Source organism: Mya arenaria, chromosome 8, assembly GCF_026914265.1.
Source record: "Mya arenaria isolate MELC-2E11 chromosome 8, ASM2691426v1".
Classification (NCBI taxonomy): Eukaryota; Metazoa; Mollusca; class Bivalvia; order Myida; family Myidae; genus Mya; species Mya arenaria.
The window spans coordinates 39,609,704-39,631,271 of record NC_069129.1 but is presented as its reverse complement, the minus strand read 5'-3'; the positions used below and the strand labels follow the sequence as shown (position 1 = coordinate 39,631,271).

The following is a 21,568-nucleotide window of genomic DNA, read 5'->3' as shown; positions in this document are numbered from 1 at the left end:
GAAAAGGACATGTTTAGCTATAATTTCTGATACAATGAAAAATACTGGAGAAAAACACACCCTTCCTTTGAGCGTGATGGAATTTTCAAGGGGAACCACCAAATTTGGGAAAACCAGCAGTTTCAAATGTCCTCGTTCTTCAACTCTGGAGAGATGCTACTGGTTCAGAAGTGAAGTGCCTCGTGCAAATATTAACTAATGAACAATTGGAGTCATCAAAATAAGACATTGGATGAACCAGGCAGAATTCTTACACTAGTGCTTAGCATTCTTTCGTTAACAAGCCTTGTTATCTAAAATCCAGACTTTCAGCAAGCTTGGAAAGTGCTTTACCAGTGCAAGCCAAATGCGGACCTGTGCTGATTTTTACTACTGACTTTTCAGAACAATTAGGTTTTTGACATACTGTTTCATCTTTAAACATATGAGGAACTATATATTAAACTGAGACTAATAAGCTGAGGTGACAGTCCTTGAACACATTTCATGTTTTGCTAGCATGTCAAGGAAGAACAATACAAAACCTATTAAACCTAAGTGATTATAAGTTCCATAATAAGAGGCTTGCTGTTCTCATTGATGGTTTTCAAGGACTTCCTTATTTGTGATCGTATTACATCTAATTATGTTTAATAAAATTATATACATGTGCTGAATCATTCTATGAAAATGCGTCATACATATAATACAGTACTTCTATAGTTTTAATAGACTCTGTAAGGAAAGTCTTCATACAAACAACAATATTTCAAAAAATGTCATAAATCACAAAAGTCACTGAAAAAAAAGGTGAAATGCAAGTGGATAACAACACTCATACGTTGTAGTTTTCTGAGGCAATCAACAAGCACCACTTCACAAGTACTCAAGATATGGGCATATGACAAAGGGGTATTGTCATTGGTAACATAATTATGTACCAAGTTTCAAATGAATATCTTTTCAGTTTTTTAGTTATGCCATAATAAAAATACATGACAACCACAAAGACCGAAAACAACACTAAGGCTACGACCATACCTTGACTTTTTTCTTTGAGAAAAATCTTTTTCTTTGAGAAAAATCCCAAGAAAGCTGAGAATGAATAATAATTTGGAAGCAAATACATAACTTAAGTTTATTTCAGGGTGTTAAAGACAATTAAAGAGAATTTCTAAAACATATCAAGATTTTATTTATAATAATGGGCTAGGCCATTTCTGTCTCATTTCAAAGATGAAATAAATGCCACTTTCAATTCCTGAAAATTTTCATTGAAATATTTTAATACTACTGAACGGAGAACAAAAATAATTTAATTACCTGAAAATTTTCCAAGTAAAGTTCTAAGAATTTCAAGTTTAAGTAGACACTTAAAACTATACATGCAAGGAGAGATTTGCATCAATTTTGGCAAGTTCATGAAGCTTGTCAGCATATCTTGTGGAAATTTGTAAAATAATGCATGAGCATTTATACTAATAGTTAAGAATTCTTACCAAGACATCAAGGATGGTTTCCTTGAAGAGAAAGTGACGTGATGTGTCGATCATCATCCCTCGATGCGAGAACCTCGGGTAATCGTTGATCACAGTGTCCCGAATGTACAACTGAAAATAATATAGTATACATTGTACAACCTATCAATTATTTATACATCATTTGCTCATTTTACTATATATATGCTTTATTACACATTTCAGTTAGAATTCATAATGCCTTCGGCTTTTTAATGCCCAAAATGGAGCTTGAACCTGCAATTTTGTAAAAGCATTGAAAGGCATTGACCTTGACAAGTTGGAGTTATATAACTTGTCATAAAAGAGCACACTGTTACTGTGAGCAAGTCCATGTAGTTTGAAGTTGATATCATAAATGATTGTAAAACAATTAGGTAAAAATAAATGAAAAATAACATTTTTTTTGTTTTTAAGTACTTTGTGTAAATCTGGTTTAAAATATAAAAATGTGCCTGTCACAATCAAAAAAGACAACCAAGGGCAATAATTATAGAGATTTATGTCATTAAATTGCGTGATGGCTACTGTGAAAAGTATGAAGACAACCTGCCCTAAAACATCAACCATTTTAAGTCAGGAGCCATAATTTGTATTTAGGATAGTACGGAGTTATGTAACTTCATTGTGCGATGGTCCTGAACAACTGTGTAAAGTAATAAGTAAATTGTATGAAGGGTATTGGAGTTAGAAGTGAAAATGCCAACTAGCACGCTAGCCCTAAAACTTTAGCCGGACACCAAAGCCAGGGCAAGAAGTACGGCCTACTTATTCTTCAAATATTTGAGCAAAAAAGGGTTGCTCAGGTAACCAGAACCAAGCATTCAAGTTTTACCAGGTGTCAAAACCAAAACCAGAATATTATTAATGTTGCCTTTAATTCATTTATTCATGGGAGTATAAAAGTCAATGCTTTTCACTGTCTACATTTCCTATAGTAAAAAAAGCAATTACTGTTACAGGTTTCTTCCAATATTTCATTGCATCATACATATCAAATAATAGCTAAGCCTTTCATTGTCAGCCAGAATCAATATAACACAATCTAGATATCACTGAGAAAAATTACAAGCAAATAAAGCAAACGGATAAATAATTAGTGGCCATGTATGCTTTAGGCAACAATTAATAAATAGTGTGCTTCGGGTTTCCAGACTGACTAAAAAATCTACCTGCCTTTAAGAAGTGAAACCATTTGTTTATTTTTTTGTTGTAATGGTGGCCTAATGCTAAGAAATATCACTGCTATGTATAATCATTTTCAGAGAACGCTTATGTAAGCTTATATGATTTAAATATTATACTAAATAACTGTCATTTCTTCCAAATATAAAGTATTTTTTATGAAACCTTCAACACACCATCTCTGACAGAAAACTCTTATAGTGCTAGACACTAACTACTGTGAATTCATTAATGTTCGTGGGGCATTAATGTTCGTTGTTTTCGTGGGTTGGGTGATCCACGATTTCAAGATCCCACGAAATATAGACCCTTTATTCACTTTTTCAATTGCCATGTTATGTACATACTTTAGTTTATTCCTTACAGAGGCCGCAGTATACATTGTAAATATCCGTCTCACTGTATATCATACTATCATTGTTTTGTTAATATATTATATCTGCCTTTAACAAATAGCAAACCAAATTATTTTAATGTGTTTTTATGAACCAAATGACAGAAGAATGTGCCATAACATGTGCTGTTCATAAAAATATCCAGGTTTACAAGATGTGAGTGATGAGTGTCGGTTCTCGATTTTTTTCTGTAATGAAATAATTAATCAATTACATTGGAGGTCACTGAGCACCCAACGTGACAATGTACAAAACAACGCGTTCAATATACTTATTAGGCCAAACCAAATTGATATTTCGTTCCGCGGATTTACCGCTCCTATTTTTTTGAAAATGTAAAAAAAAAATTTTTATTTTTTTTGTGCGCCCGCACCTCCATTTTGATTGCCAAGCAGATTTTTTTCAGGTAATAATTTATTAAAAGGCTAAAAATAATCAAGTATAATTTTTCTACGCTAGTTTTCGTGTTTTTGTAAAGGGAAGTTACCGATGCGTAGTGTTTTTATACTGTATATCTATCGGTTTAGCATGGGTTTCAAAAAATTCAATCAAAATGGCGGCTTCCGGTACAAACAATGTGGCTCGAAGTTTGGAAATAAAATCTTATTTTTGACAATAAATATGTTTTGAGCATGCTTGAAGTCATTGTTGATCGCCTCATGCACTAAAGGATCATTATTTAAAGCAATCATTATGCAATAAAGAATGTGTACTGGTATCTAAGACTGGTAGCGATTATATTGCGTAATTAGTGACTCGTTTTGAATGGAAATCGGACAGGTCAACTTAACTGCAACATGTGTCATTGTTTGGTCCAAATTGATGTATCAAGCTCAATTTTGATCAAATTCTGACAAAACAACAGTTTTGAACAAATATCTTTTCACAAATAGCGATATAAACACTGGTCTGGATATACCTCAACATAAGTAAGCCTAAGTCTATCACCTTATATTTTGTTTTTATTTGCAGCATAATCCGGGATTGTAATGCACTTGTCAATTGTAACCACTGCCCCGCCCACCCCTCGCCCTTGTTCCAGGGGTATACGGGGGACAGCAGAGGAAATGGGCTGTGTTTTTACCTTTCAGGTGGCCCGCAGTGCCTAGTGAATGTGGTTTTGTCTTCATATTGAAAATAGTCAGGAATGGGCCTCACATAGGTATTCGGGGTTGCGGGGCCATTTGGCAGGGATTTTACCAGCAGTGTGTCCCTGCAGGTCGGGTATTTTACCCGGGTTTTGAGAGACCTGAAGTCAAAGTCCCTGCTATTTAACGGACTTAGGGGGGGGGGGGGGGGGGGGGGGGCATATACAATTGGCTGGTGCATAAAAACATCTAAATAACCAAAAAAGTACTGTGAAAAAAAATACCCTTGTTCTTTTTGTTTTAATAATCACATGTCATTGCATTTCCTGTGATAATAAAAACAAAATTTAGTCTATGTTATATGGAGTCTGATGTTTGATGATGCCTGTGTAAGTGATCATTTTTTCAAATCCCAAATCAATCCTACGTTATGTCTAAATACAGTTGCATATGATGTTAAACTGATTCAGGTAGATTTATTGAAGTCGTTTCAAACTTTTTACAAAAGCAGGGTTATTTATTATTATGAATGATTGTCATATTAAAGTATGTTTTAATTATATAAGAAATTAGATTTATTCATATAATGTTTGTACTAAACACGGATGAATAAATAGTATGTATTCCGACATTTTCCCAATGTCCATTAGAGGTTCAGTTCAAGATGGCATTAAAATGGGTTTAAGGGCAATTATTTGGAACAATCTTTCTTATTTATATTGAATATAAGGAAAAATATATTTTTCGCTCTTCGCTCGCTTCGGTTTTTATGAAAACTGACAAACTTTTATTTATTTATTTTTTTCGCTCGCTCGCTCCAATTTTTTTTGGCAAAAATCCGAGGAACTAAACATTAATTTGGTGTGGCCTTAAACAAAAAACGTGTGAATAAATATTGAAATGAGATGAATTTCAAAAGTGATTGAATTTGTAAACATCAGCTATCTTTAGGGATTGTTTACTCAAATATACAGACCTTCTCGGTGTTTTCACAGTTTGCAAAATTCTTAATTGGCATTCAATGGCTTCACCTATCTGTATTTAGGATCAGGGTATATCTTCTTTTATGACCTTAATTTCCAATTAAATCGATAATTGACGTGGATATATGCACTAATTGGCATGTCATACCACTTTAGCGAGTGTCATAAACCAAGTGACGTAGAAGACGGAAATCACGGGCAAGCGCATGGAGATTATGCAGTCGATCTAGGCCAATTGCAGTTTTTTTGTGTTTTTTTTTCAAAAATGAAAAACCACGAATTCAAGTACCCACGAAATTGTAATTTTTCGACAAACCACAAAATTTCATGCCAACGAATATAAATGATTTCACAGTATAATAGTTCAAACTCACTCACACCAATAATAAATCAATTAAAATCATGTTAAGGGGAAAGGTATTAAGTTGTTGCTTCTTTGTTATTCAAACTTTCAAAAATATATGAGGAGGGATTTTTTTTTTTAAAACGTGTCAGAATTTCGTTTTTATTTTTTCTCCCAAAAATTGCGAATAAACACATTGGCGAATCTGAGTAACTAAATATTTTTTTGCTCGCCTTATAAAGAGATATTTTATTTTTGTATGACACAATTAGAAGTAGAATTCTATTCAACTATATTCTGTAACTCTAAACCACAAAAGCATATCTGAAACTAAAGCAATTCCTCCAGGGATAAATTCTACTGTATTAAATGAAGAAAACAATACACATTAATTATCAAAGTCCATCAAATTACTTGAAAGCAGATCCAATGATCTTGAAATTGGACACTTGTTGTTTATAAAAAAAACAACAACATTGATTGCTCCTGTAAACTTTGCTCCTGTAAATTTTCTATCAGATACTTGTAGGTTATTTAACATTGTTTTTTACAATACAGAAAGATTTATTTGTACATTCCCAGCTGTTTATGAATCCAAAAATATCTCGTTTTGTGTGAAGAAAAATATTAAACTAAACAGTTGTTTTTGTAAAAAAAAAAAAATGATGTCTCCCCCTCTGCACATCATCTCAATATGGTGAACATTTGTGGCAAGTCAAATTCTTCACGAGATATGGAGTGGACCCTAAATGAAGTCATGACCTTTGACCTCATAAGTGTGACCTTGACCTTGAACTGAGCTGGTTGTCACAGGTGCTTTGCACATAGTCTCAATATGCTGAACATAGGACACAAAAAATAGTCATATTATAGTCATATGACCCTTGACCTCTTAGTGTGAACTTGACCTTGAACCAACCGAGTTGTAAAATGTGCTCTGCACATCTTCTTAATCTGGGGAACATTTGTGGTGATTTATTATAATGTTGCAAATAAATATGCTAAAAAGTGTTTTAGTTTTATTCACTGAAGTATTATTTACATCATTTCCTTTTAAGTATCTATACCTTTGTCACAAATTTCAGTCTTAACGTTTAACATGGGATGTTTGAATCATTCAATACGGAAGAAATATGGGATATTTGTATGCATGTGTGTCCAAATATGGAAATATATGAACGGTTAAGTGTTAATAAGGAGACTCTAAGCCCAAATTCTTACATAAATAATAGTGCTTGGCATTAAAAACGTCAACAAGCCCTGCTACATAAAATCTTTAATTGCGGACTTGTGCAAGTTTCCACCACTGAAATGAATAATTAACTTACATTTCAGGGTAGCTATTTATCTTAACATACTGTGTGTTTATGCAACATCAATTAATTAGTGATAAGTAGCCTAGTATCTATCTTCTGAGACATTTTAATCAATGGATGCCCAATAACTTAGCTAGTAACATGACCATATAAAAAGTACTTCAACCATCTAATGCGACAATAGTTTCGCTAATGTTCATGTAATAACACATACAATCAGTCATCCAACAATGCTGATGAATATCAATTAGCTTGGTTGTCACATTAAAGTATGCATGGTCAGGAAAGTTGGTCTAACTGTAAACAAGAGCACAGCCACTCTGACATACCATATACAGCTGTTAACCAATGACTTAAATATAGCTTAATAAGTGTGCCGTAACTCGTTGGTCTTCCCTCAGCTGGTCAAGGAGAATAATTTGACAATTATGGCAGTCTCAGAGATATTCTTTGCAGTAAGTTATAAATATATGCATATTGTCAATGAATGCTATAGAGTGAATATTAAACGCTTTAATATGGTGACCAGTTTTTTAATTATAAGTTTAAAGGTTTCACGCACACACACATGCACACGCACACGCACACACACACACACACAAACATGCACGTAATAACGCACGCACACCCTACATCTTCCTGCGGGGGATTTCTCTTCCAGTAAAAAATATATAAAAAAATCACTCAAAGGTATAAGGATAGCGAGATTAAAACACTTTAAAGTGAAAACAAGCCATTACAAGCCCTTGTGAGGACACTATAATCATGTTTAACATACAAAAAGGCAAAGCAGAAAAAAACATCCAAGTTTGGCTGCCATTTATCAAGAGTGTTTCTATATCAGGAAGAAAACAGTGAATAACACATGCCCCCTAAACTGTTTTTATTTCAAAACAAGAACATCAAGTTCTCAACGAAAGGATTCCTTTAATACAATCAACATTCTTTTCCTCCTTCAAATGTTCATCCAAAGTGTACCATAGCACAACAGAATGTATGTTTAAGCATAAATATGTTAAGATTTCTTAACAAACTTAGGATTATAATGTTAATCCAGGTACATCTTATAAGAGAGGGCGTATGCAGGTATATGACCCTGCCAGCATGTAATTTATACGGAAACTTTCGGCACAAAGCTAGCAAGAGTTTGACACAGTCAATTTCATTCATTTTGGTCACTTGAAGAAATAGTGCAACACTTTTTTTAATCATATTTTCTACACATTTGAATCAAGTTCCATTCTAATTTTCTTCAACAGTGTTGGAGTTTTTGCACAATATGGCCGCCACTGTCGTATCACCAAGGCTTGGACAATACCAGCATTGTATGATTCAGACAGTCTAGCTAACTAACAAATGTAACATCCCTTACCAGCTGGTTTGAGCCCTTGAAGATGATTTGACTGAGTGTCTCAAGGCCCCGGAGAGCCCCCCAAACCTCGTTCGCCCAGATATGGATCCCTGTACGTTTCACAAACAAGTCATCTGGAACAGAATCATTGTGACATAATTATTTACATACATCCATGTAAACCACAAACAGCAGAAAATGGGTCATTTCTTGTGACTGAAAATAGAATGACCAACATATTACACATGCCAAATCTGACCATCTTGAAATTTAGGGATAACACCTATTTTGTCATGCTTGAGGGATTAATCAATATAGGATGAATGTAAATCATAAGGAACTCATTCAGTTTTCCTGTTTTTGTTACTGATGGTAACAATTGAATAAGATTAATATGTGAAAGTTCTTGTAGACCTTCAAGTTTATGGTTGATAGCATAGAGGATTTTTTTTGTAAATTTTAATGCCATTAGCCAAGAATTTCTTGAAAATAATGTATGTTTTTATGTATACTTATTGACATAGTTTAATTGTAAACAATCATATAATTTGCTCCCTCTCTCTTGTCCTTGAACAAGTATCCGTGTCAAATGCAGCAGCAGTGGCTGATAATGTTTTCCGGGCTTGCTCAAATTCTGGATTTTTTATAGCAGGGCTTGTTATATAATACACATAAGAATTGGAGCTTGTGCATTTTGATTCCTGCAGCAGTAGTTTTATTGTAAGAAAAAATTATTTGTTTTGCCTGATTTATGCTTGTAGAAATATGATTCAACTTGTCTTTGTTATCACAAACCTGAACCATTAATAATGCAGGTTTTTGTAATTCTATTAATTCATATAATAAGTATCTACTCTCACAAAATAATTGCTGCACAAGAAATTTTATTCTTCCTTTAGCCAACCTAAATGTCGGCTTTCAAAAGAATGATATATGTGCCGTTTTAAGATTTCCAAAATTTCCTTTTAAAAGTGGAAGCACTCCAATTGAAAGAGGCATGTTTATAGTTATTACATCCAATGACCTACGCAATCCATCGGAAATGAAACTTGCAAAACAATGGAATAACGCATACAAGTGTTTTAGGCTCACAGGGTAAAAAACACCATGATTAATCACTGTTTTTTGTTTTGCATGGTGTAAATGAATCAATGCCAGGAGAATTTGAGGGAGCATTTTGTAATACAAAGCTATGATTTGCCCATAGCCAATAAATTCAAACTCTGCTTCATAAATTGCACAAAATAATACTTTTCATTAGTTTTAACAGTGCATGCTTATTTTTTTTGTATTACCCAGAACCAAGGCTCATGTTACTACATGCTAGCATGTATTTGTGTTGCCATTGTAAGCTTTACTTACAAGACTCATCCATCTTGGCGTGTGGAAACTTCGTACACGGGTTTTGTATCTTCACGAGCACCTTTGACACCACAGGAGCATTGAGGAACAATGGGGTATCATACTTGAGGGCCGGATCCTCAAACATTGTGCTCTGCGAATGCTGGAAGTTATCGTACATATCCTCAATTGCGTCTTCCAGAATGTACGGCTTGTATCGTTCTATTGCCTTCTCAATGATATCACACCTCACCTTTGAGATATCAAATCGGAAATTGAATTTATCCACTCGGTAAATTTTGTCCTTCTTTGCTATGTAATATTGTGGCAAAGGCCAGGGTTCCCCTGTTGTCGCGTGTGGAGCCCGACGAATTTTTTGCTCAGGCATTACATACTGCTCAAAGTTCACAGCAAAATCACTCCAATCCCAAACAACTTTCATACTACCTGGCTTTTCTTCATCTTCATTTGAAAGGACTTTGTTATTATTGTTGGCAAGACCATTGTTATTGTTCTGACCTACTATCTCAGGATTCCTTGGAACTTCATTAAAGTTATTCCCAACTTCTCCATTGATAAACTTAACATTGTTAGGTTCTGCACCACCTTGCTGGTTTGTGTCAAATGTATCTGGATTTACCTTAACAGGCTGATTGGCCACATCAAATACTCCTTTGCTTGTTTCATCTAGAACAGCTGGTTTGTCCTTATTGTCACTTCTTTCATTAGCATTCTCATCATTAGCACTCTCTTTACGAACTACTCTTGCTCCTTCTCTTTGACCATTATTACCTTGAAGGTCAGGATTCTGAACAAGTCCATCTTGGTTATGTTCTACCGGCTTTGCATTACTATCCAAGCTTTCTCTCTCTGCTCTGAGAGCAACCTCCTCCTTTATACCTGCTGCCATATCACTCTGGACATTGTTATTAGCAGGTTGTTTGAAATTTTCTTCCTTGACCACATCATCCTGAGCATTAACTACTCTATTCTGAAGAGCATTTTGCTGAACCTGTTCCCTTCTCTTGCCATTTACATCTTGGGCAGGAACGGCATCATTCGCATCACTTGAAACATTTTTATTACCTCTTTTAAGCACGTTTACAGTATCAGTGTCATCTTCCTTATACTTATCCAGATCATGAACATTACTAGCACCTAAGTCAACTCTTTCGTTAAGGTCATTATTTACTTCATTAGGAAGACCACCAACCACATAGTGATTATTTACATCAACATTATTCTTATTTATCTGAGGTAATCCATTCTGGACCTGGTTAACATTGTTATTGATGTTGTTAACATTATTGTTCAAATTATTCACTATGTTAGTGTTACTGTTTCTTTCATTTGCATTATTGTTTAAAGCATTAGGTGAATCAATGCGTTTGAAATGAGATCCCTGCAATTCCTGCTGTAAATTGTCCAGCTGTTGAGCAGTGTAGACTTTATCACCTATTTTCTGTAGCTTTGGGGCCTCTTGGTTTTTATCCTGAAAAGATAGGCAAAACAGATCAATCATGGAATATATTGGTCCTTTCCCTGTATACTGGTTGTTGCGCAGTATCGCTTGGATAGTTCATCTCACAATTCAAAAAAATGAAATTGCAATTTGAACTATCTGACAATGGATAGGTGCAAAATCTGCCTAAAACTGTATCTGCAATAAGGCCTATATAATGATATACATGCTTGAATGCACATGACCTTTATTTTGAAATTTAGTTCATATACATCCTTTAAATAAATACTCAACCGAAACACAATTAATTTACTGTACAGACCCTGTTTCATCTATTTCCAAAACTTCTACCTAAAAAAATGTGAAAAAATTGTGGCTTTTGTTTAAACGTAGGGGGATAGATCTCAGTCAGGTCAAGATCTCGGACAATCATGATTTTGGCTTTGTTTTGAAAGAAACATATCAAGTGCCTGTTGAAATCAGTCAGATTTTTGTGATGTATCAATTGTTCAGAAAAAGTAACACTTTGCTTATATTTCTTAGAAGCAATGCTGTGTATATGCAACAAACAAGGTATGTCATATGTCATGGAACATCAAGCTAGGACTTGGTTAAAGGGAGCTGTATATTTTTTTAACAATATTATTGAATGGAAATGGAAGGCTTGGAATTTTCTATTAAATGCTCAAAATATTCAAACATTTAACAAAAAAATAAAAAATATGACGTCATAACCAGAAAATATCCGAGAAATAATACTTTCAAACTAGAATCTGTCCCCCTTTTAACACCTATTTCAAAACCATATACAAAGAAAGATTTGTTATTTAATATCAGCCATTTTTTGTTTCTGACAAAGTTTCTGAAAAAGTTTTCTGTTTAGAAAAAAATATCGGCTATCTCAACAGATCAGGAAGGTATCTTGAAAAAGCTTCTAAGTGTCTGAGATCTACTCTCTAACTGGTTTATTTGAACCGAAAATAGCAGCAACAATGACATTGAGGACATTTGAAATTTTGAGAAAATTAACAAATAAGGGGCAATCATTGTGGTTTCCGTTTGCCACATACAGGCTTAGTTGGATGATCATTAGCTAGCGCTAAATGTCAATAAGTAGTAACAACAATCCCTCTCCACTTTACACTCACTGACACTACAAATATGGCATGATCATGAAAGATAAGACACGATGCCCGAATCAATTGTACTCAAGATCTCAACTTATGAATTATTTAAAACCATCATGGCAAATTCACCAGATCATACATACATAATACTTCATATGTGTTAGCTTTGTTCTTTAATGCTATAGAGAAATACTTAACAGTTTGCAAATGAATGTAGCGAAGCATACTTGTGAATCTGTTAATAAAATAATGTTCACAATGTCTTTTTGCAACAAAAAGACAATTTGTAACACCCTAAAAGTGATTTCAAACAATAAGTTTTTGGCAATTCAAAGATATTCATTTCTAACCATGCTGTCCTTGTGTGAGTTATTTAAAGCTAGGATTAAATTGGTCAGAACATGTAAAACCTATGCAGACTGTACATGTATGGAAGCATTGCATGCGTATGAGCCCACCTCAGTATTATTTTACTCCTGTATAAGTCAAAGTAAAAATTATGCCAAATAGTTGATTACTGCAATCAGTTTTCTTTGAGTGGGCATTTGTTTGACAGGCTATAGATGTTGCACTTGATTTGAAATTCACTTGTCGGATTTTGGCAGACCTAAAGCTTTCATCATTCATTGCATCAAATACTTAAAACACTAAGTTTATTTGTAAATAGTAGAACTTGCTGTGTAACCATTAAAAGATAATTTCAAAAAAAATTGCACGATGAGTATAATATTTACAGGCAAAACCTTAATTATCAACAATTACGATCTGATTAATTTCATTTCAGAGTTGATTCTATGCCAAGCCTTTGACCAACAAACCATTTAGAACATATTTGTATAATTTGAATTTGTATATAACCTACTTCAAACTGATCCAACAGAGATACAAAGTTTCTTGATTTTTAGATCAAGGTCTCCTCTGTGCAAACAATGCATTAAGGCAACTCTCACTTTCTCAAGCCAAAAGAGGGGAAGAATTCCTTTGTTGTCCGCAAGGTAATCATACGAGCATGGAATAAATAATTCAGAAGTCAATCTACCTTAGCCAAATATACAGAGATAAACAGACAAATAAATGGTATGAAATAAAATTGCAAATATTTAACCTTTGGGTAGGGGTGCACTTTCAGTTACTAACTGCTTAATATGTATAATGACGTGAATGTGTGGGTTCAAATCCTGACGCAACTCACAATGAATGTATTTAAGGTTTAATAATGTCCAGAATATAATCACATGCATACAGTTCTATGGAACACCAGTAGAAGAAATTTATACAGTGTCATCAATAATTCTTGTAGCACAAGTGTTTAAGTATTTTAAATTTGTAACACAAATTATTAAACACACTTATTAAACTGTTCCTAGAAATATATGTAACACAATGTCCTTTATTATAACTTTGGTAACACACACAAAGTCTAAAATAATATTTGTAACACAATGTCCTGACTTTGGTAACACACAAAGTATAAAGTAATGTTATGGAACACCATACAATTCGAAGTCCTTAATAAAAGTGATCCTTTAGCTTTTATATGAAACATATTGTTGTTTTAAAAGGTTAAGAAATAACAAGAATGTCTGAAATGTCTCACTCAGGCTTAGCTATCAAAACTTGTCTAGCTTAGCCTGTTGCATAAAGATTAGTTAGAACATAAAATAATGAAGGTGCTAAAATTAAAGGAAACATGTAGACACAAGAAATAACAGTTTGTTGAAGAATTAAAAACCATTATGAAACCCTTCAGATGTAAAAGGAAATAAATAAAATGTATGAAATATTGCATATAATTCAAAGGTTCTATATTATTAAGAATATAAATGAATTCCTCATAAGATAACAATAATTTTCATACCAAATATAATATATTTCATATGAATAAAAGATTTACATCTGAATAGCAGAAGAATGTACATCTAACTTCTGGGACAAAAACATTAAGAAATATTAAATAAAAGATAACAAATATATGAAGACAATTCGACACAAAATTGCTTCATAATAGTTCCCCCCGAATACATTTAAGTTTGGACCCCAAACGTTACATCAATTATCTTAAAAGTTAAGAATATAAATCTATGCATGTTACAGATGTTTTTGTAACTGTCTACACAAAAGTGTGAAGTGGCCATCTCTTTTGCAGCACCCACATGTCTCTTCCATGGCAAGGCACACATTTTTATGATGGTATGAATCACTTCCACATTGCCGGCAATTGAAATCTTCAACATCTTCCATATAGTCATAACGTTGTAGAGTGGCTTCACTTACTACATCTTTGAATTCCTGTCTGGCCTTGTGAAATATTTTGTGTCGTGTCTGTGAGGCCTGGTTGTTACGTAGGTTTAGATCTTGTAGTAGTTTTTGTGCCTTGTTGAGTCTCTCAACAAGCTTTGAGTTGAGCAGTTTTAGTGGGGCAATCTCTTCTGTATTAGTAGCCCTTTTTGATTCGGATACCATGTGGTCAAGCTTCTTGGTGAGGTCCTTATTTATCTTAATTTGTTTTGACATAGCCTTTGTGTGTATTTCAGATTGGCGGTCTAGCTGCTTTGATAATTCTATGTTTTTGTTACTAAGCACACGGTCACTAACTTTGAGGTCATTGTTTTGGAGCTTGAGGACGGAGATTGCTGCACAATGACCTTCAATAGTTGCCTGAAATTTTTCTTGAAGTTTTTTAGAGTTTGCCTTACAGTTTGATGTTATTTTAGTTAAAGAGTTGAAGCGAAACTTCTGCAGGTCAGCATCCTCAAGGTTGTGAAATGGCATGTTTTGGGAGTCTTTTCTGTTCATGAAGGCAGTCATTCTTACATGGTCCCGCAGCTGCATCTGGTTTTTGCGAATAGAAGTTGACCTGGCTTGGTGTGGAGTACCAGGGGAATTGGTTCGATTGCAGTGTTGGTGAGAATGACTGCGGCATGGCTGGCACATCATGATTACAGGGTAAAATAGATGATGGTTACCCTTTTGGAAATTGTTGAAATTCATTGTAGAGTCCGTCAGTTTCTTTGATAATGGGAATTTCTCGCTTGGCTGTTGATATGTCCACACACTCAGAGGTACCAGGAAAGTCACAGCAGCTAAACAGTGCTGTGCCCCAGATTCATCCACCAAACTATAATGACGTGAATGTGTGGATTCAAATCCTGACGCAACTCACAATGAATGTATTTAAGGTTTAATAATGTCCAGAATATAATCACATGCATACAGTTCTATGGAACACCAGTAGAAGAAATTTATACAGTGTCATCAATAATTCTTGTAGCACAAATGTTTAAGTATTTTAAATTTGTAACACAAATTATTAAACACACTTATTAAACTGTTCCTAGAAATATATGTAACACAATGTCCTTTATTATAACTTTGGTAACACACACAAAGTCTAAAATAATATTTGTAACACAATGTCCTGACTTTGGTAACACACAAAGTATAAAGTAATGTTATGGAACACCATACAATTCGAAGTCCTTAATAAAAGTGATCCTTTAGCTTTTATATGAAACATATTGTTGTTTTAAAAGGTTAAGAAATAACAAGAATGTCTGAAATGTCTCACTCAGGCTTAGCTATCAAAACTTGTCTAGCTTAGCCTGTTGCATAAAGATTAGTTAGAACATAAAATAATGAAGGTGCTAAAATTAAAGGAAACATGTAGACACAAGAAATAACAGTTTGTTGAAGAATTAAAAACCATTATGAAACCCTTCAGATGTAAAAGGAAATAAATAAAATGTATGAAATATTGCATATAATTCAAAGGTTCTATATTATTAAGAATATAAATGAATTCCTCATAAGATAACAATAATTTTCATACCAAATATAATATATTTCATATGAATAAAAGATTTACATCTGAATAGCAGAAGAATGTACATCTAACTTCTGGGACAAAAACATTAAGAAATATTAAATAAAAGATAACAAATATATGAAGACAATTCGACACAAAATTGCTTCATAATATATGCAAGAACAAATCAAGACAATGACGATTACATGGTCGTATGCTTCAAGTCTATTTCAAATTATTATACCTTCTATCATTATTATGTAAATCTGTTAATTTGTCTTTCAGAATTTTCAAGAAAATATAACTCATGGTGACAATAAAGATTTATTAGTTTTATATAAGAAAATATGAAACTCAAGCTCAAGTGATTTCAACTTTGAAGTTTAAAAGATATTTAGCAATTAAACAGCTATTTCAGCAAACAGCTATTTCTAAAATCAAATAAATGAAGAACTAAATTTAATAAATAGGTAAAAACCTATTTCAATTCAAGACGACAGTCATTTTTCTATATCACCTTACAATACTGTACAGGGTAAAAGTTGCCAAAGTAAATTTACAATCACTCAAAATGTAACCGATGACACTTTATTATTGTCTACTCAGCTGAAAATACTACAGTACAACGCCAGGTGAGAGCAAGAAGGCTTTAAGTGACATTATACCAATTCAATTTGAACAAATAATAATGATGTTGAAAACAAGAGTATTGTCATAATATGTCTAAGAAGAAACTATAGGAGGAGTTTGGTTGTCGTGGTAATTTATATAAATAGCGTGTATGGATACAGTGAACATATCTGTTAAATAAGATATATAAGTGGAAATACACTCACACAGGAATAAAAAAAAAAAAGTTAACATTTGCTCTTGTTTAAAGTAATTGGCCTTTTATTTAAATCAGACCAGTTGGTAATTATTGTTGGTAATGAAAAGAAACAGCAGTTCCCATAACTCTGGCATAGTCTGTGTTTACCTTCTTGACTGACCTTCACACTCATGAACAACAACTGCATAATACATACTCTTGTACAAAATGCATCTAAATATACAATCAAAGAAAGATAGCGAGGCTGCAAGGTAGTGATTATTGGGCAATCTATCTATTCGTTTTTCACAATTGAAACGAAAAATGATTTGAATATTCCTTCTTCTTTTTTTACTTTCAATCATAAAAAAAGAAAAAAGAAAAAACGGTATATAAAGGATAACGTGTTTTTCACTTTAAACTTTGTAAAACGAAAAAACAGAAAACAGTATAAATAGTTTCCTTGTTTTGTATTCCGTGATTATAATTAAAAAACGGAAAAGGAAAAATCAATCAATTTTGGTTTTCTCTTCAATCATTAGAAAAAAGAAAAAGGATATGTATGTTCCTTTTTCGTTTTTTACTTTCAATTGTAAAAAACGAAAAACGAAAAAAAACGTATATACATGGACCCCATTGCTTGTTTTTCATAAATAAATACCAAAGACATTCCATTACAAGCCTGCATCACATAACTGGAGATTAAAAAAAGGCTCGCAAGTGGGTTAAAATATCTCTATTGACATTAAATAACTGTAAAAATATTATATTTAAAAAATAATGTAAAAGTTTGCCTTTAAATATAACATTTCATGTGTTTCAGACCATTATTGCTTAAGGAAAGCAACTGGAAGTCAGTATCCAGAAAAAAATCATCTCAAAACTTCATCTTATAATGCCTCTGGTAGGCTAACAGTCTTAACTATAAACCAATCAACACGGATCATTTCCTTTACATCCTCTTAATCTTAAATCTGCTTAAATAACAATTCAGCTGTTGTGAAAACACTGTTGCAGCATGATAAATGTTTTAGAGGCCGATAGGACCTTTTTTAATCATCACATATCCAGATTTATTCTTCCTTAAGTAATTTCAAATATCATTGAGTGTTTTTAACCTTAAATGCCAAAGCGATTTTGTTTCTTGTCTTTGAACTCCTGTTGGACAGGAGGTTTGGCTGTATTTCTACAGTTCATTACCCCAACAAACTGTAGTACACTGGTTTACTGACATTTTAGTGGCGGCACTGAAATACAAACAACATTAATCGTCACCCTATTGCAAAAACTCAATAACTGCATATAGAAATAGAAGAAGTAACTGAGTTCTTGCGTTAAGGTTTAAGATTGAATGTTTCGATAATTTGTAGGATGTTAGGTTAACAGTTTGACAAGCTGACCAGAACATCAGAGAAACCTGGGTAAACACTCTATAAAATCATAAATACATGGTATGGTTTAACATTAAAATTAAATTAGCTTTAAAAGATAAGGCTGAAAATGGTATACTCAACTTATTTGTATGGAAACTTGCCTTAATATATTTGATTAAATACCAATTAGAGCTAAAACTATTTATTTAATGATTTCTAACTACACAGAATTCCACAGGTCAGGTTCCACAATGAAAAAGAATCCCTTCTAGATGTTGAACCATGATTAACCTCTCAGTTTATACAAATATAGTTAAACTTAATTTTTGAAGACAGGTAACAGCAGTTATAAATCACTTGTGAAGGCCTCGACAAGTCCACTCGACAAGTCCACTCGCCAGCTCAATTTTGCAGTTGAATATCGATGTTGGGTGTGAAAAAATATTAAATTACACTCGTTGCCCGGGCGAGTAAGATTCTTCAGGTTCAAATATTAATCATGTTTATTTTCCAAAGTGAAATGATTGCGATAAAGTAAGCTAATAAATTACCAGAAGTAAAATCGAAACCGGAAATGTGACGTCATGATGGGCAAGTAGTTAAGTATTTATTTTTTATCGAATGCACATGGTCCAATGTAGAGTCTGTTTTATTGATTATATATTGTATGTTGTAGATAATTCTTCAGAGAAATCAAAGAAAACAAATGATTAATTGTTAAATTATTTCATTACCATTAAATTAATTATAAAAATGTTTTTACAGCAGCAGTAAGTGGCTGGGAGTACATAAAGGAACACTTTTAAGCTAATCCAAAATAATTTGACATGTAAAATTATTTCAGTCATGTATTGGAAAAGTTATCCAAGATGAAACCAATTCTTGCGTCCTTTTAAGAGACCTGAGAACTTTCACATAATGGGGCTCAAATCCAAAAATCTTTTGAGTGAGAGGCAAACCTTGATATTTCATTATACCTGAACCGCTCCATTTTGAAGTGTATCCAATCGCTCTGCTGCATTCTTGGAGTCAGGCCCCGCAGGTTGAAACTTCAGGTCCGGAGGCCCTTTATTCACAACTAAAATTCAAGCAAAATAGTGTGGTTACATCTTTACTGAAACTTAAGAAAAAAGTCACTTTGGATGTTTAAGAAGTAGCAGAGAGTTCTAGTATGAAGAAATAACCGTATACTACTTAAATGAGCTTAAAACTTGCTACTTGGTACATGTATGCCAAGTTTCATGCATATATATTGAATGATTTTGGAGATATGGCCAAGGTTAACCTTTTGCATTACGTTAAGATAATGAAAGAGCATAATTCAACAATTATTAAATTCAGAGTAGTTAGCCTTGCTATACAGGTGTGTAGTACCACCAGGTTAAAGATTTTGTGTGAAGATTTCAGAAAATCAAGGGACATAACTCAGCAATTGTTCTAGTTACGGGCTTTGCTACAAACTGTCAATTGTTACATGTATACAATGTTTCATGTGATTATCTTAAACATATTTTTGAGTTATGAATAAGGTTTAAGGTGTTAAATGTACTTACAACCCTTTCCTATGTCTGCTTGTACCACCACAGTGAGACAGGAGAGAACCAGGGCCGTAATTACCTCCCTTTCAATACCCTTCCCCATCATCACTGGCCTGAAAACATACAACATGGATATGTAACTGTATGGTTATATGCTGAAATTCATTAAGTCTGGCTTAATACAATTTCTTAAGCCAAGTAATAATCTTAGAAGTATTATATCAAAAGTCTAATTTCGGTGACATAGTATTTTACCTTTTTTAACACATTTATAATGACATCCAATTCAGTTCATATATTAACCTTTAATTTATATGGAAACACCGCTGAAAATCGACAAAAATTATTGTCAAAAAAGGCTTGGCACAAACATTTCACTCATGAATCAAAGATAAAAGAATGTGTACACTACTTTTTGAAGAAACTACAAGTCTATTTATGAGAAGCACCAGTACAACAAGGTGGCCGCGAAGTGAAACCCAATGCTTGTCTGTTGTTTTCAGTCGAATAAAGGGCATAACTCAACAATTATTTAAGACAGAGTTATGGACCTTGCTATACATGTGTGAATTGTCTCTGTTGCCTTAAATATCTTGAATGTTTTTTTAATTATGGCCAGGGTCAAATGTTTTTGCAGTAAACGATGACACCAAAACACTGATAATTCGTTTATATCATTTTCTTTACAAAAAAGCCCAGACCAGCTAAACAACCTACTTTTATTTTAAAAAGGAACAAATAAATGAATTTGACTTGGCTAGCTCACAGCTACTCCTCATAAAAACATGAATGTCAACTGCAAAGGTCAAGCTAGACAAACAAACCTTTATATCAGTCTGACAAATTTTGCATAATCAAACAATACCTATGACATAATGTAAACTGTCATACAATTAATTGCAACATAAACTATTATACCACAGATGTCAAAATAACAGCAGAATAATGGACACCTATAATTTAATACTGTTGCTGCATGGAACTAGAATGAATGACAAGGATAATTCAAGGCTTTCAATAGATGCATGGAAATCAAATGTAAATGACCCCAGATTGTAGAATTAAGGCATCAACTTTGACCCTAGGAATTTCAGTCAAAGCAAGTTGGTAGCCATAAGATAAAAGGAGGTGCATGCCATGTGTTTATTCAAATAATAACATATGTGCAGTTAACACCGAAAGTGCAGTGATCATCTATCTCGATCTGACAGGTCACTGCATCGATTTATAGCAGCAGTCAAACTAAATGATGTAAATAACTCCACCCATTATATAAGTTATAGGACATCTTTCGAAGTTTTCGCTTACGCAGCAACAGCTTTAATAAACAACATATTAAAAATATAAAAATCATATTTTTTATCAATTTTTTTGTTTGTTTATCATCTAAAATTAAGAGATAAAGTTTTAATGTGTGACAGAAGAATAAATGGTTTTTGTAGCACATGGTTTAAAGTCAGTCTTCCCGAAACGTGCATGTCCGCCGGACACGTCAGGCAAATTTTGTACCGGTCCAGCAGCTCTTTCGTAAAATACAGTCCAGATGACCAACATATGTTGAGACTACTAATTAGTGAAAAAAGGTACCTAAAAGCGCAAACGTATGCAAAAACGTTTGTCTTTTTGCTGATTTATACTTCTATTTACATTTTATATAATTATTTTTTACGATTAAAAATTATCTTCTGCAATTGTGTATTTGTTCTTAATGAAATATAACAGACAACATACATTAAATTGTATAAAAGAAAAGCTGACATAAGTAACATTGTTACCATTGGTTTAATGATGTGGCGCTAATCAAATCGGAACATAACATTGAAATAAACAAATGACATCATAACTCCTTACGTGTTATACAATATGAACGTCAACTTTTTATCTTTACAAAGGACTAGACAAAAGTAAATATTAAAAGAACAACGTAGAAATATAGGCAATAGGATCGTTGATTGTT

At 33.2% G+C, this 21,568-nt stretch overlaps 1 protein-coding gene across 5 annotated transcripts in view; it reads right to left on the bottom strand.

Moving 5' to 3' along the window:
- The window catches only part of LOC128242569 (uncharacterized), a 74,949-nt gene that overhangs the window by 28,690 nt on the left and 24,691 nt on the right, over positions 1-21,568 (bottom strand). For all 5 annotated transcript variants that reach the window (XM_052959770.1, XM_052959774.1, XM_052959772.1 and 2 more), the window contains 5 exons: positions 19,627-19,724; positions 19,051-19,151; positions 9,520-10,990; positions 8,179-8,291; positions 1,479-1,589 (listed from right to left, as the gene is read on the bottom strand). In XM_052959770.1, coding sequence (XP_052815730.1) covers positions 1,479-1,589; positions 8,179-8,291; positions 9,520-10,990; positions 19,051-19,151; positions 19,627-19,717 — 1,887 coding nt within the window. In that variant the 5' untranslated portion in view covers positions 19,718-19,724. The remainder of the gene's footprint in view (positions 1-1,478; positions 1,590-8,178; positions 8,292-9,519; positions 10,991-19,050; positions 19,152-19,626; positions 19,725-21,568) is intronic.